At 33.5% G+C, this 27,920-nt stretch overlaps 1 protein-coding gene across 14 annotated transcripts in view; it reads left to right on the forward strand.

The window, feature by feature from the left end:
* Window positions 1-27,920, forward strand: part of ADGRL3 (adhesion G protein-coupled receptor L3) — an 846,536-nt gene that overhangs the window by 461,634 nt on the left and 356,982 nt on the right. For all 14 annotated transcript variants that reach the window (XM_047719410.1, XM_047719413.1, XM_047719415.1 and 11 more), the window contains exon 6: window positions 18,167-18,276. In XM_047719410.1, coding sequence (XP_047575366.1) covers window positions 18,167-18,276 — 110 coding nt within the window. The remainder of the gene's footprint in view (window positions 1-18,166; window positions 18,277-27,920) is intronic.

Raw genomic sequence — 27,920 nt, forward strand, 5'->3', positions numbered from 1 at the left:
TTAATGCATCGTAGGTTAATAATCTGTTGGGGTGTGTATCTCTTCTAATAGATTTCTATCTCTTTAGAGCATGTATCGTGTCCCCTCTAGGCCATGGCACATAGTAGGCTTTTACTACATGTCAGGTAAATGAACAAATCATTGTTCATTATTTAATAAAGCAAGTCTTGTAATACAAAAGATTACAAAGATTGATAATGTCACATGATGCTTAACAATCTGATTTTTATATTCCCATAGCCACAAGGAGAAAGGAAGCAGGAATACCTAAACTCAGGAACAAAGAGAATTTAGTTCTTTTCCCGGGTCCTCACTGTTCATGCAGCCTTGGGGAAATTAATTTCTTCTTGCTTATCTATAAAATAAAAGTGAAAGAAGTTGTAGCTTACGGATTCACTTTCAGGTGTTTCTATTTTGCATTTTCCGTTCTAGAATCACCAGAGACTTAATTTAATCAGAAAGTAGAGGCTACTTATGGAAAGCCTGAGAGGTCATGTTTGGTTTTTAACCTGGAGGAGATGAGCAAAGGGTCGTGAAAATCAAGTGAAAATTATGAGAAAAGGCTAACTACAGAAGCAATATTGAAGCTGGTTAGGAGGGAAGCCTGGAGATGAGGTGGGAAGGCACTCACAGAGCTCAGGGTTGATTGGATGTTGCGAGGGAGGAGGAAGAAAGATTCAGGAAGCATTGTTGAGTGAATCTGTCAAACACCTTATCAAATGCCAAATATTATGCTGTAGTTGCTGGCATCTAAAATTTCAGACCAGTAGAATGATATTCTTGATAAATACAAGAGGCTTTACATGTCTTTCTCTGTGTAAGTGTGCATCAATGAAACCTCCGTTGAAGGTACTATACTTTGTAATTATAAAATATTTACATTTCCCTCACTGTTGACCACCTTACTGGACCTTTGATGTAGGGAGATGAGGTCCTGTTACAGCTGTTTTACACATGATTAGACTACAACTCAAAAGGATAAGTGCTTTGCGTGCATACTTATTACATTAGAAATGGACTTCTGATTCAGAATCTTAAAGTAAAGCATATTTATGTGTAATTTTAATCTTACTTTCTCTGACTATACCTGCATATATTCCATTTCCTTAACTACTAAAAATCAACAGCTACTTCTTAATTCTTATCTATCTTCAGGGATAGATCTGCAGTCCTGGAAAGTAAAAAATACTGTGTATTTTTTAAAATGAACATGGTTTTAAAGTGGAGCACAGTTCTCCCAAACTAAATGGTTTTCTATTTTTGTCTCTGTTAATCAAGAGTATTTTAATGAAGCCATTCATGAATAAAATCTAATAGCATAGAGATGTAAAGATCACCATATATTAATAATTTTAGTTAATGGCAATCTGGTGTGAAGGAAGAAAACTGAGGTGCCGAGTGCAAAGCAACTTCTTTCTCCTGAACTAACATTTCTAAATTGAATCCAGTTGGTCCAAAGTGAAACCATGAAGTTTGGAGGTAGAATGCTTTACTTACTCCTGTGAGGTTTTACTTTACTTGGAATTCCAAATGAATGACCTAAGAGAATCTTTCTTTTCTTTTCTTTTCTTTTTTGTAGAAAACTTATTTTACTTTTTACTTTTTTGAATTTTTTAATTCTTACTATTTTTAATAATTAATTGTCATATATCCTCAGTTCAGTAACCCAACATTTACTGAGTACCTACACCATCTCAGGTTTTATGCTGTGTTGTCCTATATGTTATTGCTTTTAAGCTTTAAAATTATCACAGATCATACTTAGAGATATAGAAATTGAGGTCCTGAGAGACTATGTATCTTGTGTTGTTTTTCATAATAGTATTGCTCAAATGTAGGTTCTGAGTTTAATTCTAAGGTACTTCCTTTATCACTAGTGGTATCTTACCCTTTTAAGTATCTTAAAATTATTTCACATTTCAAGCATCGTCAATAACCTAGATACTTCATATATTTTGCGTCTTTTCCAAAATGTGTGTATAATCCATTGTGAATAATACAATGTAAATCTATTTAACAATAGTAAGAATAAAATGATCGCTTTCCTTACAGACTTTTTCTTTCTTTTCTTTTTTAAATATTTATTTATTTATTTATTTTGAGAGAGAGAGAGAGAGAAAGACAGAGAGAGAGAGGAGAGCAAGTGCTCCAGTGACAGGAGAGGCAGAGGGAGAGGGAGAGAGAGAATCTCCAGTAGATTCCCTGCTGAGCATGGAGCCTGACCCTGTCGGGTCTCACAACCCCTCACCCGCCACCCCATCCCCACATCATGACCTGATCGGAAATCAAGAGTTGTTTGCTCAACTAACTGAGCCACCCAGGCACCCCTCATTACAGACTTTTTCAATTAGAAATAAATAAGTGAAACTGCAACTACTATTCTGTAGTAGAATTGTATTTTTCTTTAAAAAGGAGGGACTCTATTTTCTTTAAAAAAAAAAACAAAAACAAAGAAGTACTGTGTTTTTGAAAAGATAGCTTTCTATCCAATCATTCTCCTTGTTTAGGTGCTAGAATACATATGAATAAGGAAGGATCTAGTACATAGTAGACACATAGTAGGTATTCATAAAAAAACTTCATTTTTTCCCTTTTTTTAAAGATTTACTTATTTTAGAGAGAGAACATGAGTGGTGGGGGGAGGAGCAGAGCAAGAGGGAGAGAGAGAGAGTGAGAGTGCCAAGCAGACTCCCCATCAAGCACAGAGCAAGACCCAGTGTAGGTTCCAAGGCTTGACCCTGAGATCATGACCTGAGCTCAAATCAAGAGTCATATGTTAACTGACTGAGCCACCCAGGCACCCCTTTAGTTTTTATTGTGTGTTTGTTAGTTATCAGAAATATTTATGAATCTTTGTTTCTCTCAAGGAAACAATCCATAACGAACAATGTAATGACTATTGAATAATATTGTTATTGATTTTAGCTCTCAAGTTTAAGGCAGAAAGTAATGATTATGTGTATTTCATTATAAACTGTTCTAGACTGGGGCATTAGGCATTCCATTACATATTTTATTTATATTTCATATTTGTGGCTCCATAATCATAAAGGAAACTAGTAAAACATAAAATTGTTTCATCTTGTTTTGGTTCAGTAATGCAAAGTTCTTTCACTTAAAGTTCAAACTATGAAATATTCATTAAATATCTATTCTATTTTTTTCATTTTTTCGAACTACATTGAAAATATCAATGATATTACAAAATATAAATAATGTAATAAACAGATGGGTACATGTTACCCAACTTAAAAATAAAATCTATCAGGGATGCCTGGGAGGCTCAGTCAGTTAAGTGTCTGCCGTCGGCTCAGTTCATGATCTGAGAGTCCTGGGATGGAGTCTCATATCGAGCTCCTTGCTCAGTGGGGAGCCTGCTTCTCCCTCTGCCTGCCTCTCTCTCTGACAAATAAATAAATAAAATCTTAAAAAATAAAATAAAATAAAATGTATCTATGGAGTCGAAGGCTTCTAGGTACTCTTGAGCCTGGGTACCTATGGTGTGCTCCTTCTCCTTACTATCTCTGCTTGGGGGGGATCCCAGTCCTATTTGTGTCCATATCTCTAATCAATATGCAGATCTGCGTTTTTGCATTTAATATAGACAGCCTATAAAAAATCTGCTTCTATATTTTATTATTTTTGCTATTGATAATTCCCAAAACCAGTTTATAATATCATCTGAATCTGTTTCAGCTGCCAATTGCCAGTCATTGGAAATGGCAACCAAGAAAATAAGTACAATTATATTTACCTAACTGTTGCTTATTTGCTTTAAAAATAGTTGTGATAACAGATTTTTTCCCCCTTTTCTTTCACCACAAACCTTAAATTGTTGGTGGCTTTCTCAACCATGCATAAATTATGAGTGGTATGTCCCAGATAATTCATTGTGTTGGGTTGAGTATGATAACCTCCTTGAATATATTTCTCTAAGTTATGGAATAGGACCACAGCTCTGACAAAGACAAATGTAAAACCCTCCTGCAGACATTATCTATCTTCATGATAAAATGTCGTAAGTTGTCGTCAGTTATTCTAAGACGGATCAACTAACACTGTCATCATTTTCAGGACGTTAGCAAACCGTAGCAGAGTTTATCCAGGTGTGGCTGATACGTTCTAGCTCTCAGGTATTTGGCAGGTTGGTTTCCATCGTGCCAGAATTGTGTGGGGCACTTACACCTGCTCATTTCCTCTAGAAAATGGCTATATCTCACCTCAATACCAAACATAATTATAATGTTTTAAAGACAGAGAGATGTGCAGTAAATATAGGAGAAACTTTGGGGGAAATTTACAAAAAAAAAGTAATAACATGTATGAAAGCTGCATAGTGTAGATGTTACTATGTAAAATTTTAGAAGAGTTAAAAGGGTATCAAAATATATAGTAGTCAATATGGATAATCTGGAAAGAGTTTTCTTTCCCTTTAAATTTTAAATATTCTTTGGAATGACCATGAAATAACAAATGTTCACTATATTTTAAAAAGGTAATGGAGCACCTGGGTAGCCCAATTGGTTGTGTCTGACTCTTGATCTCAGCTCAGGTCTTGATCTCAGGGTAATGAGTTTGAGCCCCTGTTGGGCTCCATGCTAGGTGTGGAGCCTACTTAAAAAATAAATAAATAAAAATAAAAAGGAGAAAAAATATTTAGGGCTGAAAAGTCACAATTATCCTATATTTCAGTGATTATCACTGTTGCTACAAATTCTTCAGAGCTATTCTCTACATTAATACATGCATACAGTTATAAAAGTGGTTTTAAAATATTTTTCATTTTAAATTTTACTATGGAGGTTTTTCTCAGGCTAATAAAGGAAGAGTTACTTCATATTTTTTTTAAAGTATTTATTTAAAGTCCGATTAGTTAAGATACAATGTTATATTAGTTTCACATGTACAATACAGTGATTCATCACTTCCATCCATCACCTGGTGCTCATCACAAGTGCACTCTTTAATCCCCATCACCTATTTAATCTATCCTACCCTGCCTCCCCTCTGGTAACCATCAGTTTGTTCTCTGTAATTAAGAGTCTGTTTCTTGGTTTACCTCTCTTTCTTTTTTACATTTGCCGATTTATTTTGTTTCTTAAATAAATGAGTTTCTTAAATGAGTAAAATCATATGGTATTTGGCTAAGTAATATCCCATTATGTGTGTGTGTGTGTGTGTGTGTGTGTATGTATAAATATATAAATATGCACATCTTCTTTATCCACTCATCGGTTGATGGACACTTGGGCTGTTTCCATATCTTGGCTTTTGTAGATAATGCTGCTGTAAACATCAGGGTGCATGTACCCTTTGGATTAGTATTTTTGTATTCTTTGGGTAAATACTTAATAGTGCAATTCCTGGAATGTAGGGTATTTCCGTTTTTAGCTTTTTTAGGAAACCATACTGTTTTCCAGAGTGGCTGCATCAGTTTACATTCCCACCAACAGTGCAAGAGTGTTCTTTCTTCTCCACATCCTCACCAACACCTGTTGTTCCTTGTGTCGTTGGTTTTAGCCATTCTGAGAGGTATGAACTGATATCTTATCGTCCTTTTGATTTGCATTTCCCTGAGGATGAGCGATGTTGAGCATATTTTTATAGGTCTGCTAGCCATCTTTGTATCTTTGGAAAAATGGCTATTCATGTCTTTTGCCCATTTTTTTTTTTTTGCCCATTTTTTAATTGGATTATTTGGTTTTTTGGTGTTGAGTTTTATAGGTTCTTTTTATATTTTGCATACTAATTCTTTAACAGATATGTCATTTGCAATTGTCTTCTCCCATTCCATAGGTTCCCTTTTAGTTTTGTTGATTATTTCCTTCTCTCAGAGGAGCTCTTTATTTTGATGTAGTCCCAATAGTTTATTATGCTTTTCCCCTTGCCTCAGAAGACCTATCTGGAAAGAAGTCTGAGGTCAAAGAAGTTCTGCCTGTACTCTCTTCTAAGGTTTTTATGGTTTCAGTTCTCACATTTAGGTCTTAAATCCATTTTGAATTTATTTTTGTCAGTTGTGTAAAAAGTCGTCCAGTTCCATTCTTTTGCATGTTGTTGTCCAGTTTTCCCAACACCATTTGATGAAGAGACATTCTTTTTCCCCCAAAATATTGGATATTTTCCCCTCCATTGTCAAAGGTTAATTGACCATGTAATTGTGGACTTATTTCTGGGCTTTCTATTCTGGTCTATTGATCTATGTCTATGTCTATTTTTTTGATCTATGTCTATTTTTTTGCCTGTACCATACTGTTTTGATTACTACAGCTTTGTAATATAACTTGAAGTCCAGAATTGTGATGTGTCAAGCTTTGTTTTTCTTTTTCAAGATTGCTTTGGCCATTTGGGATCTTTTTTGGTTCCATGCACATTTCAAGATCGTTTATTCTAGGTCTGTGAAAAATGCTATTGGTATTTTGATACTGGTTACATTATGTGTAGATAGCTTTGGGTAATACAGACATTTTAACAGTATTTTTCTTCCAATCCATTAGCATGGAATGTCTTTCCATTTCTTTGTGTTATCTTTAATTTCTTTCATCAGTATTTTACAGTTTTCAGAGTACAAGTTTTTCACTTCTTTTGTTTTGTTGATTCCTAGGTACCTTGTTTGTGAAGCAATTGTAAATTGGTAGATTCCTAAAGTTATCCTTAGATTCCTTAAATTATCTTTCTACTGCTTCATTATTGGTGTAGAGAAATGCAACACAATTCTGTACATTGATTTTATATCCTGTAACTTTACTGAATTTGTTTATCAGTTCTAACAGCTTTTTGGTAGAATATTTCAGGTTTTCTATATATAGTATTGTGTTATTGGTGAATAGTGAAAGTTTGACGTCTTCCTTGCCAATTTGGATGTCTTTATTTCTTTTTGTTTTCTGATTGCTTTGGCTAAGACTTCTAGTACTATGTCAATTAAATGTGGTGAGAGTGGGCATCCTTATCTTTTTCTTGACTAAAGAGGAAATGCTCTCAGTTTTTCCCTCATTGAGGATGATATTAGCTGTGGGTTTTTCATATAAGGCCTTTATTATCTTGTATGTTCCCTCAAAACCTTCTTTTTGGAGGGTTTTTATCATGCATGGATGTTGTATTTTGTCAGATGCTTTTTCTGCATCTATTAAAAGGATCATATGGTCTTATCCTTTCTTTAATTAGTATGGTACCACATTGATTTGAGAATATTGAACCGCCTTTGCAACCCAGTAATAAATCCCACTTGAATAATTTTTTTTAAAATATTTTGTGGGATTTGGTTTGATAGTACATTGTTGAGGATTTTTGCATCTATGCTCATCAGAAATATTGGCCTATAGTTCTCTTTTTTTTTGTGGTGTCTTTATCTGGTTTTGGTATCAGGGTAATGCTGGCCTCATCATTTTTAGTTACTGTCTAGCATCCCATAATAAGGATGCATTATAATGTATTTAACCAGACTCTACATTAAAATGCTTATATGATATACTTTCAAAGTAAAATCCTGTGTTTAAATTTGAAAGAGAAAGTACTTTTTTATATCTCTATTTTTAGTAATTGTGCTACAAACTTTATAATGTCTTAAATATGAGGTGTTTTGCACTAGAGAAGGAAACTTAAGAGAATGATATGATGGATACTATTGTTCGCCTGTGAGATCCATTCTCTAACCACTCTTCCCTTCTTTCTCACTAACAAATTCTGATTTGTTCATTTTCCTGTAAGGAGTGAGGTCCTTCAGAGAAGACTGGGTATCTCTCTGGACCTATGGTGGTGAACTTTCACTGGGCAAAATCAGTCATGTGGGTACCATGCCCCTTGCACAATTGTTTTAAGCTAGGCATGTTGACATAGGCATAGACATTGGCTTCTTTTGGCTAATGTTCTCTAAGGATTTTCTGCTGAATGGCTTATATGTAGAACATCCTTACTATTGAAATGATACACAAGGTAGGACTTTGCTTTTTCTGGTTTGTATCATCTCTGTGTAATACTTACAGATACAGTGGCCGTCTTAGGACCATATGACAAAATCCAAGAGAATTTCATAGTATTCAAGCCACGATCATGACTTTTTTAAATCTCTTAATTAATCAACTTGTAACAAACCAAACTTCCCATTTTTAATATGTGAGACATTGCAATCCTTATTTTTAAACCACTTTTATTTATGTTTGCTGTTTTTTTGTTTGTTTGTTTGTTTTCCCAGATAAAGCATTCTGATACAAAGAAATGTCATAGCTTTTCTCTTACATTTATTGCTTTCTGGTGACACTATAAATCAAAGCAAGTAAGGTATATGCTTGACATGTGTCTTCATCTGAGGTCATAACTAGAATTAGTATAACAGAGTCAGTCTAATAAGCCCTGGTACCAGGAATGAGAGATGAAACATCAAAGAAGAGGAGAGGAACACATGAAAATTATTGGTCTTTAGTCACTGGCATATGTGGACTTCCTTTCCTAGTTATTGTGTACCATGTCTGTTATACTGTACTTACAAAGTATGAAGACAACTAAAATTATTTTTATGTAATATATAAAAAAACCTCACAACTGCACTATTAAAAAATATGTATAAGGGCACAGTTAGACAGAAAACATATTTTACCTCTGCTATGCATTCCTGCTTTGGAAATCTTTTTAATATATAAACTTTGGGTATACTGTATGCATGCATGTATATGTGCATGCTTACACACACAGGTTTTCATTTGCTTTCATTTAGGACTTTATTAAAAGCACATGTGAGGAAGCCAAAGGCATTTTTCCCTGCTCATCTTGTTGTTCCTTTTACAGGCTTTCATGTTAACTGACTTCAGTATCCGATGTTAGAAAAATTCCTTTTTCTTTGAATTCTTTCTGACGCTTTTATTTTATTTTGATTTTTCATGTATAAATAGGTTGATTTGGAAATGCCACATATTGAAAAGGGGGAAAAAAAAAAAGATTTAACTAAATGGCTCAGTGTAACATTCCTCATCTTAGCCCAGTCATGCAGACAAGACATTTTTGTAGCTCATGGAAGAAAAGAATGCCTTGCAACAATTTGAGGGAGGATAATGAAGTAAGTCTGTCTCTGACTTAAAAAGAAAAAAAAAAAAAGAGTAGATTAACACAAGTCATCCTGGAAAATGGATATATCAATATCCTTGCTAGCTCTCAGTAAGTGGACATTGTTTTCATTTAAGAAAAGCATGCATATAATATATATGCATATAAAATATTGCTCCTTCTTATTTAGGAGAAAATGAACAATGCCTCTATTTGCTGTACTTTCAGGTAACTAATGCAGACACATACTGATTTATTTTGTTAACCATACATTGCAGGTAAAGAATGTTCAGCTCTGAAATGCTGCCATACGTAGGAGGTAATAAAACCAGTAAAGATGCAACGCTAGTTATTTTTAAATGAGAAGTTTCTTTATAATTTTACATTGTTATAGCATTCCTATTGTTACAGCATTCAGCTACTAGAAGATTGCAGCTTAGAAATCATTGGTACAGAACTCAGGACTGAAATGTTTTTCCAAGCAGTGTTTATGAATATGTTAATTTTAAAACCACATTTCCATTTATTTTGGACATATGCTTCTATGAATTGTACTCATGTGTCTGACATAGCTAATCATTTTATTTTTGGAATGGGCTCCATAAATATTCTATGGATGTTGACTGCTGATTATGATAATTTGTTCTATCAAATATTACCCAGAGATATTTGGACTATTGGGAAATTGGACTTCCTTGTAAGATTACCACATTTTGGAATATATTTCTATATTTTAGAATATTATTAAATCGATTTGAAAAATTCAATGTTTCATAAATTTGTAAATTTATATTGCAGTAAGGGAATCTGAAAAGGTTTCTAATTTTTTTAAGTTGCCACTGGAAATGTTTAAATCATAAGGAAGTAATATCTTTTTAGTGCATTAGAGAATTACTCTTTTAAATTGGGTTTTGTCAAAATAAAATTATTTCAGTCCATAAACATGAGTCATTTTTAATTTATTTATAGAGTGATATTAATAACACAGAAACATAAATTCAATTTAATATGTATCACTGGGTTTCATTAATAATTTCTTGATGTTTGATATTTCATATTTTATAAGGTTTATGTAGGTCCAAAGTGAAACTATATTCCAGTTTCTGTAAAATGCTTTAAAAGTTTACCTTTATTTGTTGGGTAAATATAGCTCAATTTCTCACATCTAATCCTTATAATTTAAGAATGTTACTTTCTATGGTTAAAGGAACTTTACATAAGTGCTGAAATTAAGGCTCTTGAGATGGGCAGATTATCCTGGATTACGGAGGTGACCTTAAATATAATCACAAGGGTCTTTACAGGGAAGCGAACAGATCAAAGAAGAAAGTGAGGTCATGTCAAAGTGAGAAAAGGTTACTGTGATGTGGGACCCAAGCCAAAGAATGAGGGGATAACCTCCAGAAATTGGAAAAATGCAAGGAAACAGACTCTCCACATGGCACCAACGTTGCCAACACCTTGGTTTTAGCCATGTAAGACTCATTTTGGATTTCTGATGTCCAGACCTGTAAGAGAATAGATTTGCATAATTTTAAGTTGCTAAATTTGTCCCAGAAGCAGCAAGAGAAGTAGAACAGCATCTTAGTTTCTGCACTCCTCACTAATCACTTTGGTCATGTTTTTACTCGCTTCTGTCAAATTACATTTTTCTAATATAAATAAATGTTTGTGAAATTACATGTAAAAGAAGGGAGAAAAGGGATGCCTGGGTGGCTCAGTCGCTTAAGCATCTACCTTCAGCTCAGGTCATCATCCCAGGGTCCTGGTGTCGAGTCCCACATCGGGCTCCCCATTGAGCAGGGAGCTTCTCCGTTGTCCTGCCACTCCCCCTTGTTGTGTGCTCTCTCTCTGACTGACAAATAAATAAATAAAATATTTAAAAAAAAGAATGTAGAAAAAGAGAGACTTGAGGTTAGACAATTACCTTGTGAAACATAGAATGTAGTTTTCATACGTGTCACAATGTGTTCTGTAAAGTCTCACAATAATTTTAGTTTGATATAGAATAATTTTTTTCAAAAACGAAAACACTTTATCACTTCTGTTACTCTTACTAAATTGCCACTTAAATTAAAAGTAGGCAACATCGGCACAATCCTTTGTGAATACTTAGATGTATAGCTACAATATAAAAATGATTTTTTTTTCTTTTTCATAGAGGGAGAGAGAGTGGAGAAGAGGGGCAGAGGGAGACAGAATCTTAAGAAGGCTCCATATCCAGCAGGGAGCCTGGGGCAGGGCCCATCTCACAACCCTGGGATTATAACCTGAGCTGAAATTAATTAAGAGTCAGGAATTTAAAAGTAAGCCACCCAGGCACCCTGAATTTTTTTCTTTAATGATAATGATTGATTTTTTTTCTCTGATTACTTAGTTCTCTTACCATTTGAATAAGATCTAGATGATTTATGACATATATGTCATATATATGTATGTATGACTATATATTGTATATGTGTGTCTATATGTGTATGTATTATATATATTTATACACACATATATACACATATTTTATATATGTGTTATATACATACACATGTATATGTATGTATATATACACCATGAAATATGCAATGAAATATATGCCACATATATATGTTCCATGAAATAGTTGCCTTCTCCTTCCCAGGCTTCTAAATCTGAAATGAACTCCAGAGCAGCAGGTCTCTGAATGACAGGCAGTGAAAAATAAGGAAAGTATAAAAAAGTTGTTCTGTTGATTGACCCTGAACAAATAACAAATAGCTGTCTTTTTTTTTTTTTTTTTTTTAATAGAGAGAAGGAGGGGAGGAGGGCAGGGTAGAGGAGAGGGAAGGAGAGAATCTTAAGCAGGCTCCAGGACCCTGAGATCATGATCTGAGCCAAAATCAAGAGTTGGGTACTTAACTGACTGACACACCCAGGAGTCCTAAAATGCTGCTTTTTTTTTTTTTTAATATGGCTATATTTTATCATGAAAATCAGTTACTCTGATTACCTAAACTGCTTTCAGATTTAAATAGCAAAGTATTATGATGGTCATTTTCAGTTTTTTGTTTATTTGTTTTTGCATAAACAGATACCTTTGAAACATTTTCCTCTCAGAGAATAGTGTTGTATATGATTCAAACACTAATTTGTCGTACATTAGATGCTGTGAAATACTTGGCTATACTAAGTATGTGTGTGTTTCTTCACATACATGAATGTGAAAAGCGATAATGCAATGACTAATTTGCTAACAAAAAGACACTCATAGAGCCTTTTTTTGTTTTGTTTTCACACTCTTCTATCTTGTCATTGCAATGATTTTCAATGGAGTTTTACACATTTAACACTTACATGACTGCAGCATCATGTGAAAATTTCTTAACATTCCTGGGAATGCTTTTTTATACACACTGATTTTAGAGTGTAATAAGAATATGTGGTGGAAGCCTTTATTGATGGAGAACCCCTGTGGATTAGACTCCCGGCACATAAATAAAACAATAATAAACTTAAATTAATTTAAGGGTACCATATTAAATTACTAGACCGTGGAAGCAAACGAATACCATCCTTATATATCTATCATATGAGAAGTTTTAAAAATGTAGTTGAGGGTCATGTTTATATGCTTAACCTATAAATATTTGTAACCAAACATGAGGTAATAGCTGATGATTTTTATCTGGATAATGGAAGTTAAAACAAAGATCAGTTTATTGTATTGAGCAGAAAAGTGGCTGGTTATTTTATGTATAAGAAGAACTTAAATGAATAGCTGATACGCACATAAATGTAGCAATATCATTTTCGCTATATGTTGCTCTGTGTTGTGGCAAATAGTGGCGCTTTTTTGTCCAAAGGTGATTTTTTCATTATCACACTTAACTTTTTCCCTATGCTGCTCTGAACCATATTGGAATGAATTAGTAAGCAGTAAATGATTCTGTATCATATTACTAATCCTGTGATTATGTGTATCTTCCCTGGCAATCATCATAAGACATTAAAAAAATGAATAATTTTGCTTTAAAATTAGTGCTCATAATTAATAGCATTCAACATACTAAGTAACATTTATTAAATAAACCTGATCAGTGGAGGGCAACTAGATTAGAGTTGAAGGCTTATATATGGGTTGTTAAAAGGACATGTTTTTGGTTTGTTTCTTTTGGAAACGTCTGCATAAATATTCATTGTTCCTTTCCTCCTTTATGCTCAGACACTGATCTTTCCAGTTGTTACATACCCGTTTGGATTGAGGGGGCCTGGTCGTGTAATATTAATTTAAATTCAGAATCTCTTTAGAATGGCTGATCCACATCGTGACTGAAGGAATCCTGGGCCACTTGGATATTTTACACCTGATCTCTGCCCCATCAGATCATCATAGTACCCCTAAGAACCTATCAGAGTGAATTAAATCAGTTCTCCAGAGTGACCGTGAAATGTATGAAGACATTCATACATTTAGACATTCATACATTTCAGAAGATAGCAGTAAAATGGTTTTTAGGTCAATGTTCTGGAATCCAGTGACTACCATTTGATTTGTGAGAGTCTGGAAAGTCATTTAACATCTTCACACCTATTCCCTCTTCTGTGAAATTGGAGGTAGTAATATTCATCTCACAAAAGAAGTGACAAGTAGGATATATATGAATATGCTTTCTAAGTGTGAAGAGTTACACAGATCTAGGACTTTGTAACTATAAATTTTGGACATGGGGTGCCCCAGGTAAAGTAGTTTGCATATAGCCGATGGCTTGGCTTACAGTTTTTTTTTGTTTGTTTAAGATTTTATTTATTTATTTGAGAGAGACAGAGATCACAACTAGGTAGAGAAGCAGGCAGAGAGAGAGAGGAGGTAGCAGGCTCCCTGCTGAGCAGAGAGCCCGATGGGGGGCTTGATCCTAGGACCCTGGGATCATGACCTGAACCGAAGGCAGAGGCTTTAACCCACTGAGCCACCTAGGCGCCCACTGTTTGTTTGTTTGTTTGTTTTAATGTGAATCTACTTTCTTTTATTGTTTATTATTTATTTTTATTTATTATTTTATTTATCTTTAATTTATGATTATTTATTTTATTATCTAGCCTAAACCCCAAGAGTGCCTTCCTGGCTGCTACTTCTTTTGTATTGAAAGTTCCTCTCAAAAGGAACAGTCTTTTGAAATGAAGTATTTTTAACCTATCCTGAAACAAATGTTCATACTGGTAACCATGCTAACTATGACAACCAAAAGTGTATTTTGTGCATACATATGATATTTTACATTTTTTCTAATGCATTTTTATAAGCACATTAACCTTGTGAAGGGATAAAGTAACTGGTTTAAAGGAATAAAATAACTGGTTCCCATGTTATAGAAGTGAAAATTCAAATTCCAAGAGATTTCACTGAGAATAGTGTTTGGTATTTGTGAGTGCCACCTGTCTACATACATTACTGTCTACCCTTAGCAACTTTCAAATGTGCAATATAGTATTATTGACCATAATCACCAAGCTGTACATTGCATCCCATGACTTTATTATTTTATAACTGGAAGTGGTAACTTTTGACCCCCATCAGCCATTTCTCCTCAAAACTGTCTGTTGTTGGAGTGGATTTCTTTTTTATTGCATCAACTTTCTGTTGAAAAAATATTGCAACTTCTATCACTGTAAATAAGCCTTAATACTTTCATAAGATTATGAAGTTTTCTCTGTGAATATTAGTGGATTAGGATGCATTTGACCATATTATTGCGGTCTTTTCTCATCCTTTATTATGTGTTCTAAAAGTATCTTTAATATCAAGGATACTGAAAATCATTTTCAAGTGTATATTTATATTAAAAGTAAACAATGAAAAATTCTGAGTTTAAGGCACCTGAAAACATTTGATTATTTTATTTCACATTTATCATCTATAGTATTTTAGAATGAATTTACTTTAACGATTTTGACATCACTATAAAAGTATATAAAAGTATATAAAAGTACTCTTACTTGTGTATATTGTTCATTGTTCAATAAGCTTTCATCAGAAGTATAGTTCATTTTATTTTTATTTACAGTGATTGAAATTAAAAAAAGAAGACAGAACCATTAAACTTCTGTTTTTGGAATGTAGTCTTTAAACAATATTAGAATGTATCATATACAAGAATAATATTCTAGAGATTATCTACCTTTCTCCCTGATTTTTAAGAATCTTAACTTATAAAGAACATTTAATATAATCATTTGTAAAATATAACATTACTTTGAAAAGTTAAAGTTTTAAAGTCTTGCTGTTCACTGCAGAACAATGATGATAATGACTGCAAATATATTATTGGTATAGCATGTTTTGGTTTATATACCTTCTCACATATATTATCCCACTAAGTGAAAGGCTTTTTTGAGTTATTTTTGGCTAACATTGAGTAAGATATTTGGGACTCACAAAGATGTCTAATGTTTATAGCAAATGATCAACTAGTTTTCTTATATATGCAAAAATAATTAATATTTTTTGTAAAAAATAATATATAATATGTAAACTGGTTGGTGCACATATCTAGGTAGATAAGCAAATAGGTGAATTAGTATAGTGTTCATATATTTTTTAATCTAGTCTATATGGACATAACCATTTGAAATCTCTGATTCAAGACCACTTTCTGTGTACTTTGATAATTGTAAATTTTTTTTAAAGATTTTATTTATTTATTTGACAGACAGAGATCACAAGTAGGCAGAGAGGCAGGCAGAGAGAGAGGGAAAGGGAAGCAGGCTCCCCGCTGAGCAGAGAGTCCAATGCGGGGCTCAATCCCAGGACCCTGGGATCATGACCTGAGCTGAAGGCAGAGGCTGAGCCACCCAGGCGCCCCAATAAATTGTAAATTTTATCCTTTACACGCAACTCATTAATTGCTAGTGATCTGTCTGTTGATATAAAACATTGATTGTTTAAATAATAAAAGATGTGTTAGTTGTTTTTCCATATCAGAATATTATAAGAATTCACATAACTTCTAAATGAATTTTATTATCTGAGCTGTAGCGATTAGAATAAAGTGTTGAGGGACGCCTGGGTGGCTCAGTTGGTTAAGCGGCTGCCTTCGGCTCAGGTCATGGTCCCAGCGTCCTGGGATTGAGTCCCATATCGGGTTCCTTGCTTGGCAGGGAACCTGCTTCTCCCTCTGTCTCTGTCTGCCTCTCTGCCTACTTGTGATCTCTCTCTCTCTGACAAATAAATAAAATCTTTAAAAAAAAAATAGAATAAAGTGTTGATAATAGGGTATAAAACAAGTTGACGAAGAAAGAAAGCAACACACACATATATATATAATATATATGTTTCAAATTTGCCCTGACTTAATGACTGCAGATCAGAAATACTACTTTTATAAAATATGTACATTTTACTAAATTTCATGATGTATACTTCTTTTATTGTTAATTATTTCTACTTCAAAAGTATTCCTGATATTTTTCTTTGATGAAGAAAAGATGAGGAAGAAATAACTCTAGGTTTTTATATCTTCTCATTTTATAAATACCTGAGATTGATTTATGAGGTGTTTTTTTTTCAAGGCATGATGTGAAAATCGTATGCCTTAACTGCAAAGAAACATGTATCTTATCTTGAGACATCACCTTCAAAAAGTTTTCTTTGTAAAAGGGAAGTGCTGCTATTTGAAAGTCTGAATATACTAATATGCAAGGCCTCCTTGCAGCATATGCGTGAGAACAGCCACATAGACGCTGATGTTATTACACGGCTGTCTGATAATCACCCTCAGACATTAAATCCACACAAAAGAACTTTGGGGACATGTTGATCCTCAACATTAACTGTTATGCTAAATTGCCTAATAAGTATGGAATATTGACTCTTCTTAATCTTCCACTGATTGCACAGAATATATTTTTCAGCTTACAACATTCACTAATGAATCAATTTTAATTTAGGGACTAAATAAAATCTTCATTAAGGCCAACAAATGGTAGCCTCCAGTAAATACAAAGCATTTTCACAGTAAATCAAGCTAAAGTCTGCCCTCAATGCTCCTTATCCTGCCAGTATCAAAGAAGGATGCAGAAGTATATGGTCATATCAGAGAGTGAAGCATTTCTTCAAGAGGGTATAATGGCAAATACTAGCCATGAGGGACTGTATTTCTGAGATGAATAAACAAGCACATTAAACAGGATAACTAGAATGTCTCATCCTATACAATTAGTGGCAATATTATAGTTGGAAAAAACCATTATTTTGTCTATAGAAATATGTACCTATCAATAAATTATCAAATCTAGACAATCTCTGAGTAAAATTGACCTTAGCAAACCCATTCTGAACTTGGGTGTCTTTTTCAAAATAAGAATCAGTTTCATTATATATATATTTACCCATGATTAAGTCTGCACAGCCCAGATTTGTTTAACCCAATTTCCACAAAAAATGCATAGTTTATATTTCTACTTCAGCAGTGGTTTTTGATTATTCTCTTTGGAGATTTAAAATTATTTTAAATTATAGATTGGCATTGGTGAACAGCAATCTGTGAGGTTAGTGTAATTATTTATCTGAACAAAGGAACATGAGCATCAATTCTTAAAAAATAGTTTTACTTACAGTGTTATTAATATATTCATATATATTAAAATTTACATATATTTTAATATTCAAATATTAAATTTTTATTGATTTTTTTTAAAGTTTGGCTAAAAGCTTTTCCACATCGTATTTTCACTGCCTTTAAAATGGATATCATGATAATTGGTGAATTTATTTTACAATTTCTAATAAAATTCTGTAGTCATATTTTCTCAATTTTTTAAAAATAACAACAGTTTGTGATTCCTACCAAAGAGTCCTTACCTGTGTTCACATTGGCAGTATTCTACAAACCAGTTAGTGTTGTTTAAGCAGGATTTAACTTCTAACTCAAAATCGTACCATTTTCCCTGAAATACTAAATTTGTTAGTAGGAGTAAACTGGATGAACTGATTTTTATTTCTAGTTTTTTAAGTGTACCACAGATATTTCCTTCAAAGGTCTAAAATTCTAAATTGACCAAAACCTTATGTAAAATCTTTGTAACAAGAACCAAAATAAAATTAGTACTGGCGTTAGTAATGAGTTAACTTCCCATAAATTTATTATTTCTTTTCTCTTGACTTCAGGTGCAATAACAGAACACAGTGTGCAGTGGTGGCAGGTCCTGATGTTTTTCCAGACCCGTGTCCAGGAACCTATAAATACCTGGAAGTGCAGTACGAATGTGTCCCTTACAGTATGTATATTCCTGTTCTGTTCTTGTGAAAAGATTCTAACTTTGTTTTGCATGCATTGACAAAGTATTCTCTATGAAAGCATAAGAATTATCATATTTTTTACATGTTTTTTTAAAGACTGGCTAATTTGAATTTTTCAGGATCATATATCCGCCCACCATTGGAATAATTAGATGTTGCCTGCAGGGTTCTCTAGCATCCATTTTGACTATACATTTCTGTATATCGATACTCATTCTAAAAGTTTTCTTAATGCAAGAATATAAAATTTTTAGAAGAAAGTTGAAATGAATGACATGCCAATACTGCATCCTTCTAGGTCCAAGCAAATAGAAAGTGAAAATGAATAATATACTTACATATTATTATATTATGTAAATATTATATATAATATTATATATTGCTGTATATAACATTATATAATGTTAATGTTATATAATGATAGTGGCATAGAAATTGATAAACTTTAAGTTTAATAGAAGCAGTTATGTCTAATCTATAAGTGCTGTCAACATTTTGAGGATGAGAAATATATTCACCCAGAAGGAACAAACTGAAAAGAAAACACAAAAATTACATGAACTAAAGCGTTCTTCAGAATTTACCTCTTACAGCCTCAAGAAGTTTTCTTTGCAACTTTTCAGTCAGATATGGCATATGCCAACCACATATTTTTTCTTTAGGAATAATGAAGAATCAAACCATCAAAACTGGAGCATTTTTCTGACTTTTCTACCCAAAGGAAGAATCACCATTTCATAGAAATATTTTTGATCTGACTATTTATTATTCATGGGATTACTTAGTGAAGATCACTCAGGAAATCCTGCATTCTCACATTATATATTCAGTTCATCCCAAGAGTAGAAGACACTGGGGATCACCCATAAATCCCAGGTTCCAACTTCCTTTGACATCTCTGAAGAGAAGTATCTGGGGGTCAGCCAGTATAGCTGTGCCAAGAGATAGTTCGAAGCTCGCCTCATTTCTGCTTATTTAAGAAGCAGCACATTACTCATAAACTATAAGTTTGCATAATCTAATAATAGAGAGCAATTTGGCCAGCAAGAAATGAATTGAAATTTTAAATTAATAATGAAAGCAGTCGAGAGAAAATTTCATTTTTGTTTTATTTATTGTGTGATTCATTAGAGAAAGTTTATCTGGTGCAGTCTTAGAAGCTAATTTTCCTTGTTATAATAGAAATCGTAAGCATGTGGGTTCTATTGAAATCTCCACTGAAGTTATGCTTCTTGTACACTGTTACCTCTAGGGATCCTTCTCTGGAAAGATAAAGCTCTTACTGGCCAGTTATTGTTCATTAGTGATATTTTAAGGTAATAATATTTGCCTTATGGAACTTTGTCAATTTTATTTAGATTATATAATAAGATCTTTGTGAATTATGTAGAATAGCCTGTTTCCAAAGGCATTTTATAGAAATCCACCATAAGGAATACCTCATTTTTAAAGACAGTTTGAGGAAACTTTCAGTCATATTTTTGAAACATGGAGGCCGAAGTAGAAAATGTCAAGCTAGACTTTTTCACAGTTTTTAAATATTAAAGAATTTCACAGCTGTCTCTTCAATTTTCTGTATTTCTTCAGAATTTCTTTGAGGACAGCTACTCCAAAATCCTTGGGCCAACTTATTTTGAAAAATCGTCTACTTAAATCATTTCAATATAAATAAGAATTTGTGCATACCCTTTGGCATAAAAGGAGTATGGTTTACCACATTATTTCCTTTCTCTTTTACAAATTTTCAGAGATGAATTATTTTATTTCTGCGTATACTATATATACAGGTTTCTGGTAATCCTTAAAATCTATGGATCACCTTAGATATATATCCATTATGTTAAAATATTCATCTGGTTATTTTATTAAATATTGAATTAAAGTGCAGCCACTTGCCTGTTAACATACTGGTTTAAGTTACATGGGTTAGTATGATTGCCCTTGTTTGAATATCTTCAGTATGTTTCAGTTGAAAGTGTAATGTGTAATTGGGAATTCATTTAGTAAATTTAACATGATTTTAAAAGAAAAAAAAAAATACACAAGGAAGTATAAACCAGGAAGTAAAGTATAGTGACTTATTTGAAAGGTAGACTTGTTTAGTGGGAAAAAACAGCCAGAGATCAGGAAGCCTGGGTTCCGAATATGGTCTGGTTACTTAACAGAAAAGCATAGGTCCTTAAACAAAGGTAAACTATTAAATTTTTCTTGATCTCACTTTATAGACATTCCCTGATCTGTAGTAAGTTGATTTAGATCAACACTGAGTTCTTTTTCTTATCCCTAGCATAAAATACAGACTTTTCCAATGCTGTTTAAAAAAAAAAAAAATCAATTACTTAAAATTGGCCACCATTTATTGGCACTTTCTACATCTTATTTACCACATATTTGCATATATTATTTTATTTAATTTTCATTAAATCCTTCCTGTTAGGTATGAGTATCGCTATTCTAACTGAAACTCGGTAGGATAAGAAAGTTTCATGTAAAAAACAGAGTAGCTGGATAATGACATAGCCAAGATTTGAGCCTGTCTCTAATACCTGTTAAGGACACAGCGATAATTCTCCTCAGAGATTTTCTCCTCTATATTTTCATGAGTTATCCAATCTTGTTTAACTCTTAAAATTTTCATCACTGTAGTTATGGCACATGGTAGAAGCAAATGCTTCAAGGGCCTGAATCTTTTTTTTTTTTTTAAGGTTTTATTTATTTATTTGCCAGAAGGAGAGGGAGAGAGAGAGAAACAGGCTCCCTGCTGAGCAAGGAGCCTGATGTAGGACTCAATCCCAGGATCCCAGGATCATAACCTGAGCCTAAGGCAGTCGTGTAACCATCTGAGCCAGCCAGGCATCCAGCTGGACTCTTTTTGTTAGTTCTTTTGCTACTTAACTTTGAAGAGGTTTTTATGCCTTTCTTAAAACAGCTGGTTCACTGCAAACTTTTATTTTCCCAATCACCTAAGAAAGCATAATGACAAAAAAGGAGTTCAGCTATAAAACTTGTGCCCACAGTTTGGAATGAGACTCTTAGCTAACTAGTAACTTAAGAAGTTATTTAAATCACCCATATTATAAGAGAAATCCTTGTATGTAATATATTTATTGAAATATCCCCAATGTGTTATTAGAAGGTAAACTTCAGACTTAGGATTCATTGTTAGTATTTTAAATTTTTCTAATTGAACACCTCAATAAACAAATTATGTTAGGTTCTATTTGTTATACAGTTCAGTAAGACCCATTTTCATTTTTAATTTAAGACAACAAACTTCATTATATATAAGTGATATATTTGATCTTTATGTTTTCTTCTTAATATTGAGATGTGGGAAAAATACTATTATTAATGTTTTCTTTCTTTATATAGACTCTGTGTGTGTGTTCCCTTGGTAATATTTTTAAAGTGATACTTTCCCATGGAAAAATATAGAAAAAATGAGAATATCAAAATATAGATAAAAATATGTGGGAAACATATTAATATTAATAATATGTAAGCATAATAAAGGTGATAGACATAAAAATTCAGCAAAATTCTTTGTTTCACATCAGAAATGTGGAGTTAAAATATCTGAGATAAGCTTGCAATATATTTTTTAAGCTTGCAATAATTTTTTGCAGAGGTTCTGGCATCAGTAAATAGGTACATGGTTAAACAATGACAGTTTTAGAAGAACCTTAACCTGAATCAAATGGTATGACTTTTTTCTTTCTTTCTTTCTTTTTTTTTTTTAAGATGTTCATAGGAAAGAAAGTTTAAAAAAATAGTGATTAAAAACAATTTTGTGAGGCTACTTTCTTTGAGTGAATCCTAAGTCTGAAGTTTACCTTCTAATAACACACTTCTCTGAATTGCTAAAGTTATATTTAATTTTTCCTAAATCTCAGCTTCTCCCTCCTGCCTGTATTTTCTTGTTTGGGTTCACAGATATCTTGTTTGTGACCAAATTTGGGACAGAGGAATCAATACGTTTCTCTGTTCCTGTCACACCTTAGCTGCAGTGTGACTTTTATAGCCTTCGCATTTACTTTTGAGTTTGATTTTCCTCCTGAGTGTTTTATTGTTGTTGTTTTTTTCCTCCTGGGAGATGACCCAGATATTCAGAGGTTAAACCTCAGCGTTTATCAATGCCACACTTTGGCTCTCTACCTTGCTTCTTCGTGTCCCATTTCCAATTCCTTCTGGCCTGATTGGGGATTGAAATCGGGGCATCTTCAGGTAGAGTTTCCCTCATTTAGCTGGTTTACAGAGAAGATTTGTGTCAGGAGGAAAACAATAAAACAACTAACCACCAACGTAGAGTATTTGTGAGCAAAGAATCTTTACTTTGTATCCTGCTGACAATTTGTCTTTCTTCCAAGGCATACAATTTCACGCACATTACACTCAGAAAGCTTATCTTTTCTCACAATCCTGCTTTTCTCTTCAGTTCTTTGTTTGTTCCTTTTAGAAATACAAACCACATATTACTTCTTCTAGCAACCTTTTCTTGCAGTGGATTTTCTTAAGAAATGGAGAGAGGGAGCACGCTATTTGGAGAGCTACTAGAAATGAGTGGTTTAACAGATCTTATGTTACACCACTTACAGATTTTCTCACCATTCACATCAGCCATCTGAAGTTACATCGATTGTCTATGGAAAAACATGCAAAATGAGTATTACTGGAAAGTTAATATTTATAAACAATTACATAATCTATTAGTTTTTGTCTTTTTTTTTTACTCTAAGAATAAGCATTACACTTCAACATTTAAAACAGACAAGTATTTATTTAGTTATAAATAACTAAATATATTTTTGCTAGTAACATTCAAATGAGTGCATATTTTAATATATGTATTCTTTGGTTCTTATTATGTAAAAAATACTTACATATTTTAAAACGCAAATGCTAAAATTAGCCCATAGGTTTAATTTTTGTAAGGTATAGGTTGATTGCTACTGCCTCAGTACATTTTCAGTTTCTGACACGTAGGAGACATTCGAGAAACATGTATTAGATGGTTAGAGAAAAAAGAAAATTAGTCAAAATGGCTCCTCCCAAAGTATTCTGTTCACAGCTAGAATGATTAAACTCAAGAAATTCTAGTCTACAAACAAGACCTTATTAATTCAAATGGAAGATCTATGGTAAAAATATAGAGTATATGAATTTTAGTTCCTTCAAGTTGTTTGGTGATTTTATTCCTCAAGTATGCTACCAGCAACCAGTTTTTCCTATTATTCTAACCTGAGCCTCCAAGTAACATAGCAAGTATTATCCCTTAAATATTGGTCCCTTTCTAAGAGCAGGAACAGTTATTTAAATTCTCTTTTAGAAAAAAAAAATATCTTTTAGAATAATATTTATAAAAAAAGCAATCAGATTCTTCCTCTTTCTTTCTTTCAAGAGAAAGAGAGCAGGGGAGAGAGAGAATCTTTAGCAGGTTCCACACTCAGTGTCAAGTCTGACACGAGGGTCAGTCTCAGGATCTCAGGGTCCTGAGCCATGACCGAGAGTCCAATGCTTAACCGACTGAGCCACCCACGTGCCCCTTTCTTTTCTCCTTTTGCTCTCCCACTGCAGTTTCTTTCTTTCTCTCTCAAACATTTTTTCTCTATTTCACAGTACCTTATACGTGACAATAATCCATAAATATTTTATAAATGAATCAGTGATTACCTAATAAAGTTTCCTAATATGCCCAAAGTATCATATATTTATAAAAGTTTTTAGAAAACAGGAAGAATAGATGCACCATACTTTCTTGGAGGTCATAATCCTAAACTCTCTCATACCTTTTTCTAGCTGCTCATATGTTTATGGAAGTTATTTTCAACTAAATGATGCCATTTGTTTTCAAGACATCCCACTTATCTGTCATCACTCGACATCTATTATATACCAGGGACTGCTACACGTGTTAGCACGTAAAACTATGCAAAAAGATTCTGCCCTCCAAGAAATTAATCAAATGGGGCTTGGTCCCTGAAGTTTTAGTGCTTTTAGTTTAGCAAAGCAATGGAGCATTTCACATTAGTGGTGTACAGAGAATGCACACCCACCCCATAGTGGCTAGTATGGGGTTGAGGATGGGTATCTTCAGGGACTGTTTTCTAAAGGAAATGACTCTTGAGCGGCGTCTTAAAGAATGAATAGACTCCAGTGAGAAGGACAATCATTTGTAACAGATGAGACAGTGTAAGATAAGAAACTGTACGGTGGGGGCACCTGGGTGGCTCAGTGGGTTAACGCCTCTGCCTTTGGCTCAGGTCATGATCCCAGGGTCCTGGGATGGAGCCCCACATCGGGCTTTCTGCTCCGCAGGGAGCCTGCTTCCTCCTCTCTCTCTCTGCCTGCCTCTCTGCCTACTTGTGACCTCTGTCTGTCAAATAAATAAATAAAATCTTAAAAAAAAAAAAAAAGAAAAGAAAAAAGAAACTGTACAGTGAATGTGAAACCAAACAGACTGATGTTTCCATAAAATACAGAACATAAGAGTGATAGGGGAGATGGACATGCCCATTGGCAGGTAGAAATTGTGACCTTCCTGTAGGCTGTGATTCCTCTATCCCAGTGAGGGGCACAGAAAGACAATAAAAAACTGGAAAGACAAATTTAACATAAAATCTGGAGCCCACATTTCCTTCATCAATGATAGACTAGAACTGGGGGGAGGGGGTGTGCTTCCTTTAAATAGGGTCTGTTCTTCTCAAATATCTATGTTATCCGGGACTTATCATATTGTACCTGGTTCACTATAATCATTTAAAATGGCTTCTGAAGATACTTAACTTTGCAACTCTTGTTCTAGAGTTTGGATCTAATCAATGCTAATAGATGTAAAAACACTCCTAAATTGTTACTATATTTCTTAAGTTTTAAAAGATAGAGAGTTAGTATACTAACAAAAATTCTACCTAAAGAAGTTTTTTGGTGCCTAATATGGGTCAGTCCCTATGTTAGGGGCTGGGGAAAAATAGATATGGGTCCTATAAAGCTGGCAGGCTTGGGAGATAAGGCAATATCACATGAACCAAAACATATAATCATTAAATCATTATATCATATAATAATCATTATATCATATAATAAAATCATTATATCATATATAATATAGATCATATAATCATTAAAGATTGCAATAAAATGCAAGAAGAAAATAAGCACAATTGCATGATAGAGAACAGTGAAAGGGCCAGCTCACCTAAGGTGTTGTGAAAGACATGAAGAATACAGTAGGCAAAGAGTCTGGGGAAAAAAACTTCCAAGGCAAATAGAAGAGTAGCAACGAAGACTCCCAGGTGGGGAAGAGGTCAGCCTGTTCTCAGACCTGATTGAAAGTTAATGTGACTGCAGTCAAGAAGAGGGGAGTGACTTGGAGAGAAACAAGCCAGCGACTAGTACCGCTAATACCCTTGTTAATGAAGCAGTGATTTCCTTGAAGGTTCTAAGATTTATTAAGAATCAAAACACAGGGGCATCTGGGTGGCTTAGTTGGTTAAGCGTCTGCCTTCAGCACAGGTCATAATCCCAGGGTCCTGGGATCAAGCCCCACATTGGGCTCACTGCTCGGAGAGCCTGCTTCTCCCTCTCTCTCTGCCTGCCTCTCTGCCTACTTGGGATCTCTGTCTGTCACATAAATAAATAAAATCTTTAAAAAAATATTTAGATAAGCTCTGTATATACTTCTGGTATATGAATAATATGTAAATGTATGTGTAGATGCTAATTGTAAGGGAACAAGATGAATTGAGAGTATTAAATTAACTGGATTATCAGTGTTAAGAAAAAATTTGGTTTAGGAAGTACAGTGTTGTTATAGACATAAATAAAGTTTGAGAGGTTAACTTAACTATGTTCATTTGCTTTATTTGAAATAATAAAATTAAAGAGCTTGGGCGCTTTAACTTAATTCAAAGAAATTTTTATAATGTGCTCTAACTGAAAAGCATAAATATGCAAGATTAAAAAAGACATAGAATATAATGTTTTGTTTTTAAAATACGCTGCATATAAGGGGGCCCCTGGGTGGCTCAGTTGCTTAAGCTTCTGACTGTTTGATTCCTGCTCAGGTCATGAACTCAGAGCTGTGGAATTGAGCCCCACATTGGGCTCCACACTCAGCACACAGTCTGCTTAAGTTAATCCCTCTCCATCCCTCCCTCAGTTATGGGCTTGTGCATGCACATTCACTACAGAAAAGTTAAATTTTTTTAAAAAATTAAAAAATAAAATACACTGTATATGGAAAGCAAACTAGTGAAAACATTTGAAAGTGAGGTAATTTTCTAAAGTGTTTATTGCTAGAAAAGATCTTATGGCAAACATGATGTGTAAGACCTATGGAGTTAATTGTCCAGATAAATATTCCTAAATAAATGTAAAATCAAAATACTATGAAAGAGTCTTCTTAATTTTTTTTGTATCTTAATCATTAATTTATGAAACTAGAAAAATTGAATCAATTGGCTTAGAAAGCACTCCATTCAAATGTTATAATTTGACATAATATTTCATTAAAATGAGTAAGTGATAAAGGGAAAATATATTTAAATTTTAATATTTTCATTTTATTGTTGAGGAATTTCTCAAATGGAAGGATATCACAGTTCATGTGAATGCTAGAAAATTTTTAATTGCTTAAAATTTTTTCAAAACCCTTCTATAAATCCCAAAGATGTTTAAACAATTAAGTTCTTATTTGGCCGACTCCATAATGATGCTCCCCAAAATATCCATGTCTAGAACCTGTGAGTTTTTACCTTAAGTGACAACAGGGACTTTGTAGATGTGATTAAATTTAAGATCTGGAGTTGAGGAGATCATACTGGATTATCCAAGTAGATGGAAGGTAATTGTAAATGTCCTTCTAAGAGCAGCCAATGTCGGAAATAGGATATATGACAACAGAGACAGAGGCTAGGGTGACACAGACGAAGATAGGGAAAGGGCCACCAGTCAAGGAATGCAGGCAGCCTCTATGAAGTTGGGGGGAACAGGAATTTTTTTTTTCCCTCTAGAGCCTCCAGAATGGACACAGCTCTTAACTTCAGCCCTTTAACACCCATTTTGGACTTCTGACCTAAGTGTTGTTTGAAACCTCTACATTTCTAAATTTAGGTTATCATATTTTTCTTATCATATTTTAAAAACATAAACATATAAACCTTCTGTAATAGGCGAGATGTAGGGAGTGCAACATGTCATTATAGACTAAAGTCATGTCAGTTCTCTTTAAAATGTATCCTACCGTAGGCAATCCCAAGGCAAGTTAGGATTTAGTAAAATTAATTTTACTGTATTACACTTACCTACTATTTATGTGAGGCAGCAAAAGAAAAAAAATGATAGGTAAATAAGGAGTTGATTGTGAATATATGAGCTACATAAATAGCATGAATAAATGTACTGAGTTTCCCTGTAAATTTTCTTGTATCTTTATGCAGGAATTTCTCACAATAACTGACTAATAATACCTGAATTTAATCCATATGTATGGACTTCCCAATCTGCTCTGTATGTATTAATTGAATTTTCTTTTACCAACATTTAGTGAAAATCTAGTTATCTTTAAAATATTGCAGCGTTCAGATACCCCCAATAATATAAATATGACTAGCTCTTACCTTCT

This window comes from Lutra lutra, chromosome 2, assembly GCF_902655055.1.
Source record: "Lutra lutra chromosome 2, mLutLut1.2, whole genome shotgun sequence".
Taxonomy (NCBI): Eukaryota; Metazoa; Chordata; class Mammalia; order Carnivora; family Mustelidae; genus Lutra; species Lutra lutra.